Source organism: Hyla sarda, chromosome 7 (genome assembly GCF_029499605.1).
Source record: "Hyla sarda isolate aHylSar1 chromosome 7, aHylSar1.hap1, whole genome shotgun sequence".
Lineage (NCBI taxonomy): Eukaryota > Metazoa > Chordata > Amphibia > Anura > Hylidae > Hyla > Hyla sarda.
The window spans coordinates 235527389-235547319 of NC_079195.1; the positions used below are offsets into that span (position 1 = coordinate 235527389).

The 19931-nt window shown below is 51.1% G+C and overlaps 1 protein-coding gene and 1 long non-coding RNA gene across 3 annotated transcripts in view; one reads left to right on the top strand and one right to left on the bottom strand.

The window, feature by feature from the left end:
* The first annotated feature begins 764 nt into the window (after positions 1–764).
* Positions 765–3117, top strand: LOC130283528 (uncharacterized). Its single transcript, XR_008846727.1, has 2 exons — positions 765–944; positions 1260–3117. It is a non-coding gene; the product is annotated as an uncharacterized LOC130283528 (long non-coding RNA).
* A 2920-nt stretch (positions 3118–6037) lies between these two features.
* Positions 6038–19931, bottom strand: part of CCDC24 (coiled-coil domain containing 24) — an 80670-nt gene continuing 66776 nt past the window's right edge. For both annotated transcript variants that reach the window (XM_056533158.1, XM_056533157.1), the window contains exons 6-9: positions 15493–15547; positions 7650–7713; positions 7415–7523; positions 6038–7341 (exon numbers count right to left, since the gene is read on the bottom strand). In XM_056533158.1, coding sequence (XP_056389133.1) covers positions 6891–7341; positions 7415–7523; positions 7650–7713; positions 15493–15547 — 679 coding nt within the window. In that variant the 3' untranslated portion in view covers positions 6038–6890. The remainder of the gene's footprint in view (positions 7342–7414; positions 7524–7649; positions 7714–15492; positions 15548–19931) is intronic.

Consider the following 19931-nt stretch of genomic DNA (forward strand, 5'->3'; position numbering starts at 1 on the left):
TTGTGTAGCTCCTGTACATAGCGATCTATCCTGCTGCTGTAGAGGTTGTGTAGCTCCTGTACATAGCGATCTATCCTGCTGCTGTAGAGGTTGTGTAGCTCCTGTACATAGCGATCTATCCTGCTGCTGTAGAGGTTGTGTAGCTCCTGTACATAGCGATCTATCCTGCTGCTGTAGAGGTTGTGTAGCTCCTGTACATAGCGATCTATCCTGCTGCTGTAGAGGTTGTGTAGCTCCTGTACATAGCGATCTATCCTGCTGCTGTTGAGGTTGTGTAGCTCCTGTACATAGCGATCTATCCTGCTGCTGTTGAGGTTGTGTAACTCCAGTACATAGCGATCTATCCTGCTGCTGTAGAGGTTGTGTAGCTCCTGTACATAGCGATCTATCCTGCTGCTGTAGAGGTTGTGTAGCTCCTGTACATAGTGATCTATCCTGCTGCTGTTTAGGTTGTGTAGCTCCTGTACATAGCGATCTATCCTGCTGCTGTAGAGGTTGTGTTAGGCCTTTACATAGCGATCTATCCTGCTGCTGTTGAGGTTGTGTAGCTCCTGTACATAACGATCTATCCTGCTGCTGTAGAGGTTGTGTTAGGCCTTTACATAGCGATCTATCCTGCTGCTGTAGCGGTTGTGTAGCTCCTGTACATAGTGATCTATCCTGCTGCTGTAGAGGTTGTGTAGCTCCTGTACATAACGATCTATCCTGCTGCTGTAGAGGTTGTGTAGCTCCTGTACATAGCGATCTATTCTGCTGCTGTTGAGGTTGTGTAGCTCCTGTACATAGCGATCTATCCTGCTGCTGTAGAGGTTGTGTAGCTCCTGTACATAGCGATCTATCCTGCTGCTGTAGAGGTTGTGTAGCTACTGTACATAGCGATCTATCCTGCTGCTGTAGAGGTTGTGTTAGGCCTTTACATAGCTGGCTCTCCTGCTGCTGTAGCGGTTGTGTAGCTCCTGTACATAGTGATCTATCCTGCTGCTGTAGAGGTTGTGTAGCTCCTGTACATAGCGATCTATCCTGCTGCTGTAGAGGTTGTGTAGCTCCTGTACATAGCGATCTATCCTGCTGCTGTAGAGGTTGTGTAGCTCCTGTTCATAGTGATCTATCCTGCTGCTGTAGAGGTTGTGTAGCTCCTGTACATAGTGATCTATCCTGCTGCTGTTGAGGTTGTGTAACTCCAGTACATAGCGATCTATCCTGCTGCTGTAGAGGTTGTGTAGCTCCTGTTCATAGTGATCTATCCTGCTGCTGTAGAGGTTGTGTAGCTCCTGTACATAGTGATCTATCCTGCTGCTGTTGAGGTTGTGTTAGGCCTTTACATAGCTGGCTCTCCTGCTGCTGTAGCATGTGTAAATCTTGTACATAGCTGCCAATCTTGCTTCAGTAGATTCTGTGTCACACCTTAACCTAGCTGACTGCGCAAATCACGTGGAGTGGGTCTTAGTTCTTCATTTAGCTATGCTGCTGTAAAGTCTGTACATCTCCTAAATATTGTTGGCTAACCTGCTGCTGTAGAGTCTGTGCTACTCCTATACAGAGCTGACTATTCTGATGCTTTAAAATCTGAGTAACTCCTTCACCTTGTTGGCTGTCCTATTACTGTTGCCGTAGAGTCTGTTACTCCTTCACCTAGCAGACTGTGCTGCTGCTTTTGACACAGATCTGACAGCTTGCTAGTCCTGGTTGTGTACAATAATAGTAGGTATTGGAAGAAAATGTGGACAAATTTTGGCGCTGGAACTCTGGATATTAAGAAAATCAGGAACACATCCGCATTCCTTTCAGAGGCTTTATTGTGAATACATAAGCTACACGTTTCTGGTCCGAACCGGACCCTTGGTTGTGTACAAGGCAGTTGTGAGAGTGTGAAGTGTCCAAGTCTTCAGGGAGGGCAGATCACATGGGGTAGATGAGGAGAGCTCAGGCTGTATGAGTGTACAGCAGGAGGAGAGAACGCACAGACTCTTTATCATCAATGAAGCCAAAACTTAGTGCAACTTTTTTACCTCATTGTAACCACTAACCTGTAAAAATCCCATTTCCGTGTCCAAAGCCTTTAAGATCTCTGCTTGCTGTCTGTGAATAGGAACTCGTGCTGACCTTGTTCTGCTCACACTGGAAAGGTCTGACACATCAGCACAAGTCTTTCTGCTGGCGTTACAATGTATCAGTGCAGGGAAAACTGACAGGGGACTGTATACAATTGTAACAAACCCTCAGCTGTGAGCAGGATTAGATCAAACAAGGTTTTCAATGGGAACAAACATTTCCCATTATCTTAAGAACTTAAAAATAGTGAAAAACTGAAACACAAAGTAGCAGAACTTCTGCCGTACGGTGACTGCGCCGGCCCTTAAAATAGATGACTACAATACAAAGAGCCACCTCCTCCTTTTAGGGGAGGGGCTGGCGCTATGGGCGTGGCTGTCACCTGCCAATCATTGCACTAGATACATTTGAATCTGTTTTAGTTGTTTTCTCTGGTAGTGGAGCTGGAATAGTCCGGTGATATTAGCGCTCAGCTCTGCTGCATGTAGCGGCGCAGTGTCAGGTTATGTGGTGGCGGTGACGCTGCGTCCTGCGTCTTCATTCCTTTTACGCTTTTCCCCTCTGAGCTGTAAATTATTCCTGGTGAGCGCCCCCTGCTGCCCCATAGCTGATAATATATGTGAATGTTTGTCTGTAGGGGGAGCGCCTGATGGGAGTTGTACTCCATGACACTCATCTCTGCTGCTCCTCACCCACAAGTATTATTCTCAGCGCCTTCCCTAGGCCGTCGCGCCGCGTGTTTGGTGGTGACGTATCCGCCCGTTTATTCTTCATCTCAGATTTTGTTACATTTTATTTTCTCACGTCCTGGGGCCGAACCTGGAACAAAAATAATCTGCGTCCTGGGGCGACGTCCCCCCAAACCCTGCGCTGTAGGGAAGAACGCGACGCCCCAACAGGTTCCATCGTCACCCGGCGTCGCCATACAAGGCGCAGACTGTGTAGATGGCGGAAACAAAATCTCAATGTCCCTGTAGTTTATATGACTTATTATGATTAAAGAAACGTAGAAGCGTCACCTCCAGTTATTGGTCCTGACAGAAATAAAGTCCTTGTCTGACTCCACTGTGTGTCTGATGATTCAGGGGCCCGAGGGGGGGGGGGGGGGGAGTCTATTGTCCTCTGGTATCAGCCAATCCAGACCGCGGGGAGGCTGACTGCAGAACACAATCTATTGTCCTCAGGTATCAGCCAATCCAGACGGAGAGGAGGCTGACTGCAGAACACAATCTATTGTCCTCTGGTATCAGCCAATCCAGATCGCGGGGAGGCTGACTGCAGAACACAATCTATTGTCCTCTGGTATCAGCCAATCCAGACGGAGAGGAGGCTGACTGGAGAACACAATCTATTGTCCTCTGGTATAAGCCAATCCAGACCGAGGGGAGGCTGAATGTAGAACACTATCTATTGTCCTCTGGTATCAGCCAATCCAGACGGAGGGGAGGCTGACTGAAGAACACAATCTATTGTCCTCTGGTATCAGCCAATCCAGACGGAGGGGAGGCTGAATGTAGAACACTATCTATTGTCCTCTGGTATCAGCCAATCCAGACGGCGGGGAGGCTGACTGCAGAACACAATCTATTGTCCTCTGGTATCAGCCAATCCAGACGAAGAGGAGGCTGACTGCAGAACACTATCTATTGTCCTCTGGTGTCAGCCAATCCAGACAGAGGGGAGGCTGACTGAAGAACACAATCTATTGTCCTCTGGTATCAGCCAATCCAGACGGAGGGGAGGCTGACTGCAGAACACTATCTATTGTCCTCTGGTATCAGCCAATCCAGACGGCGGGGAGGCTGACTGCAGAACACAATCTATTGTCCTCTGGTATCAGCCAATCCAGACGAAGAGGAGGCTGACTGCAGAACACTATCTATTGTCCTCTGGTATCAGCCGATCCAGACAGAGGGGAGGCTGACTGGAGAACACTATCTATTGTCCTCTGGTATCAGCCAATCCAGAGGGCGGGGAGGCTCTCTGCAGAACACAATCTATTGTCCTCTGGTATCAGCCAATCCAGACGCGGGGAGGCTGACTGCAGAACATAATCTATTGTCCTCTGGTATTAGCCAATCCAGACGGCGGGGAGGCTGACTGCAGAACACTATCTATTGTCCTCTGGTATCAGCCAATCCAGACGGCGGGGAGGCTGACTGCAGAACATAATCTATTGTCTTCTGGTATTAGCCAATCCAGACGGCGGGGAGGCTCACTGCAGAACACTATCTATTGTCCTCTGGTATCAGCCAATCCAGACGGCGGGGAGGCTGACTGCAGAACACTATCTATTGTCCTCTGGTATCAGCCAATCCAGACGGCGGGGAGGCTGACTGCAGAACACTATCTATTGTCCTCTGGTATCAGCCAATCCAGACGGCGGGGAGGCTGACTGCAGAACATAATCTATTGTCCTCTGGTATTAGCCAATCCAGACGGCGGGGAGGCTGACTGCAGAACACTATCTATTGTCCTCTGGTATCAGCCAATCCAGACGGCGGGGAGGCTGACTGCAGAACACAATCTACTGTTCTCTGGTATCAGCCACATCATCACACGCTGCATTTGGCTCACACATTCTGCCCAGTGGTGTCTGTGTATTCCATGACCTCACAGCGCCCTCTAGTGGGCAGAGCCACAACTTCACCCTGATGAGGAGCTGTAGAGTCCCCTTTGGAGTCAGATGATTTCCTCATTTCTATATATTACACAGAAGACGAGATGTGAAAAGTTCAGCTCCACGTCTCATCTCTGGGTCGTGTTCACTCCTCATATTTCCTCAATATTCCAGTCCTCATTACAAACCAAACCAGAGAGAAACCGTAATGGAAAGATGTGGAGCTTCTCCTGTGTCAGAGCCGCCCGAGGACCGAATCCTGGGTGTGAACTCTGCCTTACTATGATAGAAATCAGCAGGAATATTCTATAATCCGCACCGCTCTGTAATGGTCAGGGGCATGCCTCTATGTAAAGCTTCATCACTATAACTCAAATGTTCTACAACTAATTCCTGATTATTTTTAGGATCTCTGCTTCCTGTCACTGACTGAGAACATTCTTATTCTGCCCTCAGCTGAGAAGTGATACAATTGTATCCAGTCTAGACAATGCTCTGTGAGCTAAACATCCTGGACCCCTGACTGATACATTGTACATAGCTAGTCCTGTCCTCAGCTGAGAAGTGATACAATTGTATCCAGTCTAGACAATGCTCTGTGAGCTAAACATCCTGGACCCCAGACTGATACATTGTACATAGCTAGTCCTGTCCTCAGCTGAGAAGTGATACAATTGTATCCAGTCTAGACAATGCTCTGTGAGCTAAACATCCTGGACTCCAGACTGATACATTGTACATAGCTAGTCCTGCTCTCAGCTGAGAAGTGATACAATTATATCCAGTCTAGACAATGCTCTGTGAGCTAAACATCCTGGACCCCAGACTGATACATTGTACATAGCTAGTCCTGTCCTAAGCTGAGAAGTGATACAATTATATCCAGTCTAGACAATGCTCTGTGAGCTAAACATCCTGGACTCCAGACTGATACATTGTACATAGCTCGTCCTGTCCTCAGCTGAGAAGTGATACAATTGTATATTTCACTTTGGCGCGGCGCTCCATATTGTACATGTACAATGATCTGCTCCCCTGGATACAGTGCAGTCACCATAGGTTAGTATCGGACCCACTGCGTCACAACCCCCGCTCACTCAGCAACAAGATATTCTGTAAAACAGGTAGTGGAAAAATCTATTTGGGATCTTTGATGGATACAGAGTCAACCAGCACCTCCCCCAGGTATAAACAAAGAAGAGCAAAGGATTAGATACACGTGTAGGCAGGAAAAAAGACCATCAGGGTTAAAGGTCAAAGGAAACAGCAAAGAGAAGAAGGTTGAAAAGAAAGTGATAAAGGGAAGAAGGGCAAAATGGAAAGTGATAAAGGGAAGAAGGGTAAAATGGAAAGTGATAAAAGGAGGAAGGGCAAAATGGAAAGTGATAAAAGGAGGAAGGGTAAAAGGAAAGTGATAAAGGGAAGAAGGGCAAACAGGAAAGTGATAAAAGGAGGAAGGGTAAAAGGAAAGTGATAAAGGGAAGAAGGGCAAAAAGGAAAGTGATAAAGAGAAGAAGGGCAAACGGGAAAGTGATAAAAGGAAGAAGGGTAAAAGGAAAGTGATAAAGGGAAGAAGGGCAAAAAGGAAAGTGATAAAGGGAAGAAGGGCAACAGGAAAATGATAGTAAAGGGAAGGAGGAAGAAAACTGTCAGCAGTGATGGTGGTTGCAAGGTGATTTGTCTCCATATTTTAAGACCCTGATAAAGAAGGACATATTCGTCTGCTCTCAGGGACCTGTAGTTTGGGGGGTGTATTACACAGGGATGTGACCCTGATCTAACAAGGAATTGGTAAGAAGGAGGCCCCAACGCTGCCAAAAGATTCCTCTTCTTGTCTTATTCCAGTCCCATCAACCAACATTTATAGATCTAAAAAGTCAAAGGTCGTAATATTGAAGTAGTGAGGTCATGGTGACCCCCAGCCTGGAGCCCCCCTCCTTTCCTTTAGACCTTTAACCCCTGACGGTTTGTTTCCTATAAATGTATATAAGTCTCTGCTTCTTGTTTACACCGGGTCAGTCGTGGTGAATAGTGACCCCTTGGATCCATCCGCGCCTCATGTGACCCATAAATCTTCATCACGTTCTAATTTCACCACGCGGCTCAAGCAGCTTTCCAAGGAGTCTGCCCGGTGACCCAAAACATTATAAGGTGAGGTGCGCCCCCAAACATGATGAGTTTACCAAACAGTCTGGTCCTTTCTGCCCCCAATACCCTCTCAGGGGGGCAGATTTGCCACCTTAGTCCTCACTCTGCGGAAGGATGGAGCTGGGCCAGGGCTGCCGGGTGGTCTCTGTACTTTGGGGGGTAATGGTACAAGCAGCGCAGATACAGGGGTCACCAATGGTCTAGGGGCAGTCGCCTCATCATTGGGGAGCGCTGTTCTATGAGATGGGACACCACGTTCTGGACCCTTCATCCAGTCACACACAGATGCCCGCTCTAGTCTCTGGGGGGCGCTCTGTCCTGGCTCCTCAGAACCCCTAAGTGAAGATGTAGCATCACAGGATAGGGCCCTGGGCCCTGTGAGGCCTTTTCCCACTCTCCTTCCCTCAGGACTCTTCATCTTTGGATCCGGGGGGCATGGAGTCATGTGGGGGGCACGCTGCGGTACATCCGGTAAATGTCTACGCTCAGCGTCTCCTCCTCGCCTTCCAAGATCCAGCGACCTGGAGAAGAAAGAAAACTAAAGAACAGAAAGGACCAGATCTACAGAGACGGCAGCGAGGTCCTCGCCTTTACCTGGGGGGGTTCGGTCTTCTGGACGCCATCTTGGATGTGGGTAGAGAGGCTGCTGGGTACTGGTGGAGCTTCAGGTCTCTCTCCAGGATTCTTCGTTCCTCCTTCAGCTCTAAAACAGATGAAACCTCAGAACCAGAGCACAAGGTCCCTCCAGCCGCACCCAGAGCTGCAAGCGCAATTCTGCTGCGAGTAGGGAGGAGCCACATATTATAATACTGCAGGTTTATGGGGTCACCTGTGAGTGAAGGCTCCGCCTGAAGCTCCTCCTCCATGTCCTGATGCTCCTCCTCCAGACGATCCTGTAAGGACAAAAGAGAAATCACATCCCAGGTCTCCAGATGGGCGTAAAGTGATCGGAGGACCCCTGAAAATTACCTGATCCCGGGACCCCCCCAAATATAAACTGATCTCGGGACCCGAATATAAACTGATCCTGGGACCCCCGAATATAAACTGATCCCGGGACCCCCAAATATAAACGGATTCTGGGACCCCCGAATATAAACTGATCCCGGGACCCCCGAATATAAACTGATTCTGGGACCCCCGAATATAAAATGATTCTGGGACCCCCGAATATAAACTGATTCCGGGACCCCTGAATATAAACTGATTCTGGGACCCCCGAATATAAAATGATTCTGGGACCCCCGAATATAAACTGATTCCGGGACCCCCGACTATAAACTGATCCCGGAAACCCGACTATAAACTGATCCCGGGACCCCCGAATATAAACCAATCCTGGGACCCCCGAATAAAACTGATCCCGGGACCCCTGATTATAAACTGATCCCGGGACCCCCAACTATAAACTGATCCCGGGACCCTCGAATATAAACTGATTCCGGGACCCCCGAATATAAACTGATCCCGGGACCCCTGATTATAAACTGATTCCGGGACCCCCGAATATAAACTGATTCCGGGACCCCTGAATATAAACTGATTCCGGGACCCCCGAATATAAACTGATTCCGGGACCCCCAAATATAAACTGATCTCGGGACCCGAATATAAACTGATCCTGGGACCCCCGAATATAAACTGATCCCGGGACCCCCGAATATAAACTTATTCTGGGACCCCCGAATATAAACTGATCCCGGGACCCCCGAATATAAACTGATTCTGGGACCCCCGAATATAAAATGATTCTGGGACCCCCGAATATAAACTGATTCCGGGACCCCTGAATATAAACTGATTCTGGGACCCCCGAATATAAAATGATTCTGGGACCCCCGAATATAAACTGATTCCGGGACCCCCGACTATAAACTGATCCCGGAAACCCGACTATATACTGATCCCGGGACCCCCGAATATAAACCAATCCTGGGACCCCCAAATAAAACTGATCCCGGGACCCCTGATTATAAACTGATCCCGGGACCCCCAACTATAAACTGATCCCGGGACCCTTGAATATAAACTGATTCCGGGACCCCCGAATATAAACTGATCCCGGGACCCCTGATTATAAACTGATTCCGGGACCCCCGAATATAAACTGATTCCGGGACCCCCGAATATAAACTGATTCCGGGACCCCTGAATATAAACTGATCCCAGGACCCCCGAATATAAACTGATTCTTGGACCCCCGAATATAAACTGATTCCGGGACCCCCGAATATAAACTGATTCCGGGACCCCCGACTATAAACTGATCCCAGAAACCCGACTATAAACTGATCCCGGGACCCCCGAATATAAACCAATCCTGGGACCCCCGAATAAAACTGATCCCGGGATCCCTGATTATAAACTGATCCCGGGACCCCCAACTATAAACTGATCCCGGGACCCCCGAATATAAACTGATTCCGAGACCCCCTAATATAAACTGATTCCGGGACCCCCGAATATAAACTGATTCCGGGACCCCCGAATATAAACTGATCCCGGGACCCCGAATATAAACCTATCCTGGGACCCCCGAATAAAACTGATCCCGGGACCCCCAACTATAAACTGATCCCGGGACCACCGAATATAAACTGATCCTGGGACCCCCGAATATAAACTGATTCCGGGACCCCCGACTATAAACTGATCCCGGAAACCCGACGATAAACTGATCCCGGGACTCCCGAATATAAACCTATCCTGGGACCCCCGAATAAAACTGATCCTGGGATTCCTGATTATAAACTGATCCCGGGACCCCCAACTATAAACTGATCCCGGGACCACCGAATATAAACTGATTTAGGGACCCACGAATTTAAACTGATTCCGGGACCCCCGAATATAAACTGATTCCGGGACCCCCGACTATAAACTGATCCCGGATACCCGACTATAAACTGATCCCGGGACCCCCGACTATAAAGTGATCCTGGGACCCCCGAATATAAACCATTCCTGGGACCCCCGAATATAAACCAATCCTGGGACCCCCGAATAAAACTGATCCCGGGACCCCTGATTATAAACTGATCCCGGGACCTCCAACTATAAACTGATCCCGGAACCCCAACTATAAACCGAAACCCCGACTATACACCCTGCCCCTGTACGGCCGCACGATATTAATTCACACTGGATCTTTAGTCCTTAGCAGGAAATACAACAGGACGACCTGCAGGGGGCGACAACCTCATAGGAAAGAGAGCGGAGCGCACAAGTCAGACCACCGCTCCATTCACTGTGATCAGCCGGGGGGTCCCAGAGGTCAGACCTCCCCCAATCACACAGTCTGCACCTATCCTGCAAACTGTTAGTGTGAGATGCCCTTAACCCTAATGTACAAAAAAATATATATGGCCTCCACCTGAGGGACAAGGCAGAGACCCCCGGGGTAAGGGGCACAGACACTAAGGGTAAAGGGTAGAGATCCCCCGGGGTAAGGGGCACAGACACTAAGGGTAAAGGGTAGAGACCCCCCGGGGTAAGGGGCACAGACACTAAGGGTAAAGGATAGAGACCCCCGGGGTAAGGGGCACAGACACTAAGGGTAAAGGATAGAGACCCCCGGGGTAAGGGGCACAGACACTAAGGGTAAAGGGTAGAGACCCCCCGGGGTAAGGGGCACAGACACTAAGAGTAAAGGATAGAGACCCCCGGGGTAAGGGGCACAGACACTAAGGGTAAAGGATAGAGACCCCCGGGGTAAGGGGCACAGACACTAAGGGTAAAGGATAGAGACCCCCGGGGTAAGGGGCACAGACACTAAGGGTAAAGGATAGAGACCCCCGGGGTAAGGGGCACAGACACTAAGGGTAAAGGATAGAGACCCCCGGGGTAAGGGGCACAGACACTAAGGGTAAAGGATAGAGACCCCCGGGGTAAGGGGCACAGACACTAAGGGTAAAGGGTAGAGACCCCCGGGGTAAGGGGCACAGACACTAAGGGTAAAGGATAGAGACCCCCGGGGTAAGGGGTACAGACACTAAGGGTAAAGGATAGAGACCCCCGGGGTAAGGGGCACAGACACTAAGGGTAAAGGATAGAGACCCCCGGGGTAAGGGGCACAGACACTAAGGGTAAAGGGTAGAGACCCCCCGGGGTAAGGGGCACAGACACTAAGGGTAAAGGATAGAGACCCCCGGGGTAAGGGGCACAGACACTAAGGGTAAAGGATAGAGACCCCCGGGGTAAGGGGCACAGACACTAAGGGTAAAGGATAGAGACCCCCGGGGTAAGGGGCACAGACACTAAGGGTAAAGGATAGAGATCCCCGGGGAAAGGGGCACAGACACTAAGGGTAAAGGATAGAGACCCCCGGGGTAAGGGGCACAAACACTAAGGGTAAAGGATAGAGACCCCCGGGGTAAGGGGCACAGACACTAAGGGTAAAGGATAGAGACCCCCGGGGTAAGGGGCACAGACACTAAGGGTAAAAGATAGAAACCCCCCGGGGTAAGGGGCACAGACACTAAGGGTAAAGGATAGAGACCCCCGGGGTAAGGGGCACAGACACTAAGGGTAAAGGATAGAGACCCCTGGGGTAAGGGGCACAGACACTAAGGGTAAAGGATAGAGACCCCCGGGGTAAGGGGCACAGACACTAAGGGTAAAGGGTAGAGACCCCCCGGGGTAAGGGGCACAGACACTAAGGGTAAAGGATAGAGACCCCCGGGGTAAGGGGCACAGACACTAAGGGTAAAGGATAGAGATCCCCGGGGTAAGGGGCACAGACACTAAGGGTAAAGGATAGAGACCCCCGGGGTAAGGGGCACAGACACTAAGGGTAAAGGGTAGAGACCCCCGGGGTAAGGGGCACAGACACTAAGGCTAAAGGATAGAGACCCCCGGGGTAAGGGGCACAGACACTAAGGGTAAAGGATAGAGACCCCCGGGGTAAGGGGCACAGACACTAAGGGTAAAGGACAGAGACCCCCGGGGTAAGGGGCACAGACACTAAGGGTAAAAGATAGAGACCCCCGGGGTAAGGGGCACAGACACTAAGGGTAAAAGATAGAAACCCCCCGGGGTAAGGGGCACAGACACTAAGGGTAAAGGATAGAGACCCCCGGGGTAAGGGGCACAGACACTAAGGGTAAAGGATAGAGACCCCCGGGGTAAGGGGCACAGACACTAAGGGTAAAGGATAGAGACCCCCGGGGTAAGGGGCACAGACACTAAGGGTAAAGGATAGAGACCCCCGGGGTAAGGGGCACAGACACTAAGGGTAAAAGATAGAAACCCCCCGGGGTAAGGGGCACAGACACTAAGGGTAAAAGATAGAAACCCCCCGGGGTAAGGGGCACAGACACTAAGGGTAAAGGATAGAGACCCCCGGGGTAAGGGGCACAGACACTAAGGGTAAAGGATAGAGACCCCCGGGGTAAGGGGCACAGACACTAAGGGTAAAGGATAGAGACCCCCGGGGTAAGGGGCACAGACACTAAGGGTAAAGGATAGAGATCCCCGGGGTAAGGGGCACAGACACTAAGGGTAAAGGATAGAGACCCCGGGGGTAAGGGGCACAGACACTAAGGGTAAAGGGTAGAGACCCCCGGGGTAAGGGGCACAGACACTAAGGCTAAAGGATAGAGACCCCCGGGGTAAGGGGCACAGACACTAAGGGTAAAGGATAGAGACCCCCGGGGTAAGGGGCACAGACACTAAGGGTAAAAGATAGAAACCCCCCGGGGTAAGGGGCACAGACACTAAGGGTAAAGGATAGAGACCCCCGGGGTAAGGGGCACAGACACTAAGGGTAAAGGATAGAGACCCCGGGGTAAGGGGCACAGACACTAAGGGTAAAGGATAGAGACCCCCGGGGTAAGGGGCACAGACACTAAGGGTAAAGGATAGAGACCCCCGGGGTAAGGGGCACAGACACTAAGGGTAAAGGATAGAGACCCCCGGGGTAAGGGGCATAGACACTAAGGGTAAAAGATAGAAACCCCCCGGGGTAAGGGGCACAGACACTAAGGGTAAAGGATAGAGACCCCCGGGGTAAGGGGCACAGACACTAAGGGTAAAGGATAGAGACCCCGGGGGTAAGGGGCACAGACACTAAGGGTAAAGGGTAGAGACCCCCGGGGTAAGGGGCACAGACACTAAGGCTAAAGGATAGAGACCCCCGGGGTAAGGGGCACAGACACTAAGGGTAAAGGATAGAGACCCCCGGGGTAAGGGGCACAGACACTAAGGGTAAAGGATAGAGACCCCCGGGGTAAGGGGCACAGACACTAAGGGTAAAGGATAGAGACCCCCGGGGTAAGGGGCACAGACACTAAGGGTAAAGGATAGAGACCCCCGGGGTAAGGGGCACAGACACTAAGGGTAAAGGATAGAGACCCCCGGGGTAAGGGGCACAGACACTAAGGGTAAAGGATAGAGACCCCCGGGGTAAGGGGCACAGACACTAGGGGTAAAGGATAGAGACCCCCGGGGTAAGGGGCACAGACACTAAGGGTAAAGGACAGAGACCCCCGGGGTAAGGGGCACAGACACTAAGGGTAAAGGATAGAGACCCCCGGGGTAAGGGGCACAGACACTAAGGGTAAAGGGTAGAGACCCCCCGGGGTAAGGGGCACAGACACTAAGGGTAAAGGATAGAGACCCCCGGGGTAAGGGGCACAGACACTAAGGGTAAAGGATAGAGACCCCCGGGGTAAGGGGCACAGACACTAAGGGTAAAGGATAGAGACCCCCGGGGTAAGGGGCACAGACACTAAGGGTAAAGGGTAGAGACCCCCGGGGGTAAGGGGCACAGACACTAAGGGTAAAGGATAGAGACCCCCGGGGTAAGGGGCACAGACACTAAGGGTAAAGGATAGAGACCCCCGGGGTAAGGGGCACAGACACTAAGGGTAAAGGATAGAGACCCCCGGGGTAAGGGGCACAGACACTAAGGGTAAAGGATAGAGACCCCCGGGGTAAGGGGCACAGACACTAACGGTAAAGGATAGAGACCCCCGGGGTAAGGGGCACGGACACTAAGGGTAAAGGATAGAGACCCCCGGGGTAAGGGGCACAGACACTAAGGGTAAAGGGTAGAGACCCCCGGGGTAAGGGGTACAGACACTAAGGGTAAAGGATAGAGACCCCCGGGGGTAAGGGGCACAGACACTAAGGGTAAAGGATAGAGACCCCCGGGGTAAGGGGCACAGACACTAAGGGTAAAGGATAGAGACCCCCGGGGTAAGGGGCACAGACACTAAGGGTAAAGGGTAGAGACCCCCGGGGTAAGGGGCACAGACACTAAGGGTAAAGGATAGAGACCCCCGGGGTAAGGGGCACAGACACTAAGGGTAAAGGGTAGAGACCCCCGGGGTAAGGGGTACAGACACTAAGGGTAAAGGATAGAGACCCCCCGGGGTAAGGGGCACAGACACTAAGGGTAAAGGGTAGAGACCCCCGGGGTAAGGGGCACAGACACTAAGGGTAAAGGATAGAGACCCCCGGGGTAAGGGGCACAGACACTAAGGGTAAAGGATAGAGACCCCCGGGGTAAGGGGTACAGACACTAAGGGTAAAGGATAGAGACCCCCCGGGGTAAGGGGCACAGACACTAAGGGTAAAGGATAGAGACCCCCGGGGTAAGGGGCACAGACACTAAGGGTAAAGGATAGAGACCCCCGGGGTAAGGGGCACGGACACTAAGGGTAAAGGATAGAGACCCCCGGGGTAAGGGGCACAGACACTAAGGGTAAAGGGTAGAGACCCCCGGGGGTAAGGGGCACAGACACTAGGGGTAAAGGATAGAGACCCCCGGGGTAAGGGGCACAGACACTAAGGGTAAAGGATAGAGACCCCCGGGGTAAGGGGCACAGACACTAAGGGTAAAGGATAGAGACCCCCGGGGTAAGGGGCACAGACACTAAGGGTAAAGGATAGAGACCCCCGGGGTAAGGGGCACAGACACTAAGGGTAAAGGATAGAGACCCCCGGGGTAAGGGGCACAGACACTAAGGGTAAAGGATAGAGACCCCCGGGGTAAGGGGCACAGACACTAAGGGTAAAGGACAGAGACCCCCGGGGTAAGGGGCACAGACACTAAGGCTAAAGGATAGAGACCCCCGGGGTAAGGGGCACAGACACTAAGGGTAAAGGATAGAGACCCCCGGGGTAAGGGGCACAGACACTAAGGGTAAAGGATAGAGACCCCCGGGGTAAGGGGCACAGACACTAAGGGTAAAGGATAGAGACCCCCCGGGGTAAGGGGCACAGACACTAAGGGTAAAGGATAGAGACCCCCCGGGGTAAGGGGCACAGACACTAAGGGTAAAGGATAGAGACCCCCCGGGGTAAGGGGCACAGACACTAAGGGTAAAGGATAGAGACCCCCCGGGGTAAGGGGCACAGACACTAAGGGTAAAGGATAGAGACCCCCCGGGGTAAGGGGCACAGACACTAAGGGTAAAGGATAGAGACCCCCCGGGGTAAGGGGCACAGACACTAAGGGTAAAGGGTAGAGACCCCCGGGGTAAGGGGCACAGACACTAAGGGTAAAGGATAGAGACCCCCCGGGGTAAGGGGCACAGACACTAAGGGTAAAGGATAGAGACCCCCCGGGGTAAGGGGCACAGACACTAAGGGTAAAGGATAGAGACCCCCGGGGTAAGGGGCACAGACACTAAGGGTAAAGGATAGAGACCCCCGGGGTCGGTTGTTACCTGCAGGATCTTTATGTCTTTTTCTAGAGTCCGACATTCATCATCCAATAAAGATCTGCAAGAAAAATGATATAAATGATATTTGGGGCAATAACACTAAACTACAGCTTTACCTCCGACTCCAGAGCTGAAATCTCCTGCGCAGAGCGAACACTGCTACATCACATATACAGAAGGGGCGTCCTGGGGGTCATAGCCCCTCACCCCACCCCCCCTGTATATACATTATAGCCCCCTCAGCCCCCCCTGTATATACATTATAGCCCCCTCAGCCCCTCCTGTATATACATTATACACCCTCAGCCCCTCCTGTATATACATTATACCCCCTCACCCCCCCCCCCTGTATATACATTATAGCCCCGTCAGCCCCCCCTGTATATACATTATACCCCCTCAGCCCCCCCTGTATATACATTATACCCCCTCACCCCCCCCCCTGTATATACATTATAGCCCCCTCAGCCCCCCCTGTATATACATTATACCCCCTCAGCCCCTCCTGTATATACATTATACACCCTCACCCCCCCCCTGTATATACATTATAGCCCCCTCAGCCCCCCCCTGTATATACATTATACCCCCTCAGCCCCTCCTGTATATACATTATACCCCCTCACCCCCCCCCCTGTATATACATTATAGCCCCCTCAGCCCCTCCTGTATATACATTATAGCCCCGTCAGCCCCCCCTGTATATACATTATACCCCCTCAGCCCCCCCTGTATATACATTATACCCCCTCACCCCCCCCTGTATATACATTATAGCCCCCTCAGCCCCCCTGTATATACATTATACCCCCTCAGCCCCCCCCCTGTATATACATTATACCCCCTCAGCCCCCCCTGTATATACATTATACCCCCTCAGCCCCCCCCTGTATATACATTATACCCCCTCAGCCCCCCCTGTATATACATTATACCCCCTCAGCCCCCCCTGTATATACATTATACCCCCTCAGCCCCCCCTGTATATACATTATACCCCCTCACCCCACACCCTGTATATACATTATACCCCCTCAGCCCCCCCTGTATATACATTATACCCCCTCAGCCCCCCCCCTGTATATACATTATACCCCCTCAGCCCCCCCCCCTGTATATACATTATACCCCCTCAGCCCCTCCTGTATATACATTATACCCCCTCAGCCCCCCCTGTATATACATTATACCCCCTCAGCCACCCCCTGTATATACATTATACCCCCTCAGCCCCCCCTGTATATACATTATACCCCCTCAGCCCCCCCGTATATACATTATACCCCCTCAGCCCCCCCTGTATATACATTATACCCCCTCAGCCCCCCCTGTATATACATTATACCCCCTCAGCCCCCCCTGTATATACATTATACCCCCTCAGCTCCTCCTGTATATACATTATACCCCCTTAGCCCCCCCTGTATATACATTATACCCCCTCAGCCCCTTCTGTATATACATTATACCCCCTCAGCCCCTCCTGTATATACATTATACCCCCTCAGCCCCCCCCCCCCTGTATATACATTATACCCCCTCAGCCCCTCCTGTATATACATTATACCCCCTCAGCCCCCCCTGTATATACATTATACCCCCTCAGCCCCCCCTGTATATACATTATACCCCCTCAGCCCCTCCTGTATATACATTATACCCCCTTAGCCCCTCCTGTATATACATTATACCCCCTCAGCCCCCCCGTATATACATTATACCCCCTCAGCTCCTCCTGTATATACATTATACCCCCTCAGCCCCTCCTGTATATAAATTATACCCCCTTAGCCCCTCCTGTATATACATTATACCCCCTTAGCCCCTCCTGTATATACATTATACCCCCTTAGCCCCTCCTGTAAATATACATTATACCCCCTTAGCCCCTCCTGTATATACATTATACCCCCTCAGCCACCCCCTGTATATACATTATACCCCCTCAGCCACCCCCTGTATATACATTATACCCCCTTAGCCCCTCCTGTATATACATTATACCCCCCCCCCCTGTATATACATTATACCCCCTTAGCCCCTCCTGTATATACATTATACCCCCTCAGCCACCCCCTGTATATACATTATACCCCCTCAGCCACCCCCTGTATATACATTATACCCCCTCAGCCACCCCCTGTATATACATTATACCCCCTTAGCCCCTCCTGTATATATACATTATACCCCCTTAGCCCCCGGCGCCTCCTCGCTCTATAGTTTGCTCGACGCTGCAGCCGTTTGGCTCTTCTCATCACTTGGCTGCAGAGGATGCGGTGGCGGTCAGTCCCAGCGGGCGGCCTCGGCCCTGTTTCCCTACATCAGCATTTTCGCAAACAAACAGCAAACAATGAGCGTCCTGCAGAAGTCATCAGCGGGGGGGGGGGGGAGAATTGAGGGTCCGGGGGTCTGCAGCAATTATTAAACGGATCCACATGTCACAGAACTCTGAGGATTATACAAATCAGCCCCAGTGACCCAGCTTTTCCAGACTCCTGAATGGCTAACGTCAGCTATTTAGTAAAGCGATAACCATAGTAACCAAAACCTCAGTATTAACCCCTCGAGTTAGATGGGAGCCCAGATGATCCCGCGCCCGGGGTCCTTGTTTTGACCTATTTTCTCCGCTGTGGATTTCAGCTGTTAATCCTGATACAATCCACACGTTATATGTGCAGAGGGACAGCGCACACCTAGGCCCCGCCCACAGCGTATAACCTGCAGAAAAAATCTGCACCCCGCAGTGAGGGTCTAATGCTGCAGGATCCAATACTGAGGGTCTAATGCTGCGGGATCCAATACTGAGGGTCTAATGCTGCGGGATCCAATACTGAGGGTCTAATGCTGCGGGATCCAATACTGAGGGTCTAATGCTGCGGGATCCAATACTGAGGGTCTAATGCTGCAGGATCCAATACTGAGGGTCTAATGCTGCAGGATCCAATACTGAGGGTCTAATGCTGCAGGATCCAATACTGAGGGTCTAATGCTGCAGGATCCAATACTGAGGGTCTAATGCTGCAGGATCCAATACTGAGGGTCTAATGCTGCGGGATCCAATACTGAGGGTCTAATGCTGCGGGATCCAATACTGAGGGTCTAATGCTGCGGGATCCAATACTGAGGGTCTAATGCTGCGGGATCCAATACTGAGGGTCTAATGCTGCGGGATCCAATACTGAGGGTCTAATGCTGCAGGATCCAATACTGAGGGTCTAATGCTGCAGGATCCAATACTGAGGGTCTAATGCTGCAGGATCCAATACTGAGGGTCTAATGCTGCAGGATCCAATACTGAGGGTCTAATGCTGCAGGATCCAATACTGAGGGTCTAATGCTGCGGGATCCAATACTGAGGGTCTAATGCTGCGGGATCCAATACTGAGGGTCTAATGCTGCGGGATCCAATACTGAGGGTCTAATGCTGCAGGATCCAATACTGAGGATCTAATGCTGCAGGATCCAATACTGAGGGTCTAATGCTGCGGGATCCAATACTGAGGGTCTAATGCTGCGGGATCCAATACTGAGGGTCTAATGCTGCGGGATCCAATACTGAGGGTCTAATGCTGCAGGATCCAATACTGAGGGTCTAATGCTGCAGGATCTAATACTGAGGGTCTAATGCTGAAGGATCTAATACTGAGGGATCTAATGCCATGGGATCTAATACTGAGGATCTAATGCTGCAGGATCCAATACTGAGGGTCTAATGCTGCAGGATCCAATACTGAGGGTCTAATGCTGCAGGATCCAATACTGAGGGTCTAATGCTGCAGGATCCAATACTGAGGGTCTAATGCTGCAGGATCCAATACTGAGGGTCTAATGCTGCGGGATCCAATACTGAGGGTCTAATGCTGCGGGATCCAATACTGAGGGTCTAATGCTGCGGGATCCAATACTGAGGGTCTAATGCTGCAGGATCCAATACTGAGGATCTAATGCTGCAGGATCCAATACTGAGGGTCTAATGCTGCAGGATCCAATACTGAGGATCTAATGCTGCGGGATCCAATACTGAGGGTCTAATGCTGCGGGATCCAATACTGAGGGTCTAATGCTGCGGGATCCAATACTGAGGGTCTAATGCTGCGGGATCCAATACTGAGGGTCTAATGCTGCAGGATCCAATACTGAGGGTCTAATGCTGCAGGATCTAATACTGAGGGTCTAATGCTGAAGGATCTAATACTGAGGGTCTAATGCTGCAGGATCTAATACTGAGGGATCTAATGCTGCGGGATCTAATACTGAGGGATCTAATGCCATGGGATCTAATACTGAGGGTCTAATGCTGCAGGATCTAATACTGAGGTTTTAATACTGCAGAATCTAATACTGAGGGATCTAATGCTGCGGGATCTAATACTGAGGGTCTAATGCTGCGGGATCTAATACTGAGAGTCTAATACTGCAGGATCTAATACTGAGGGTCT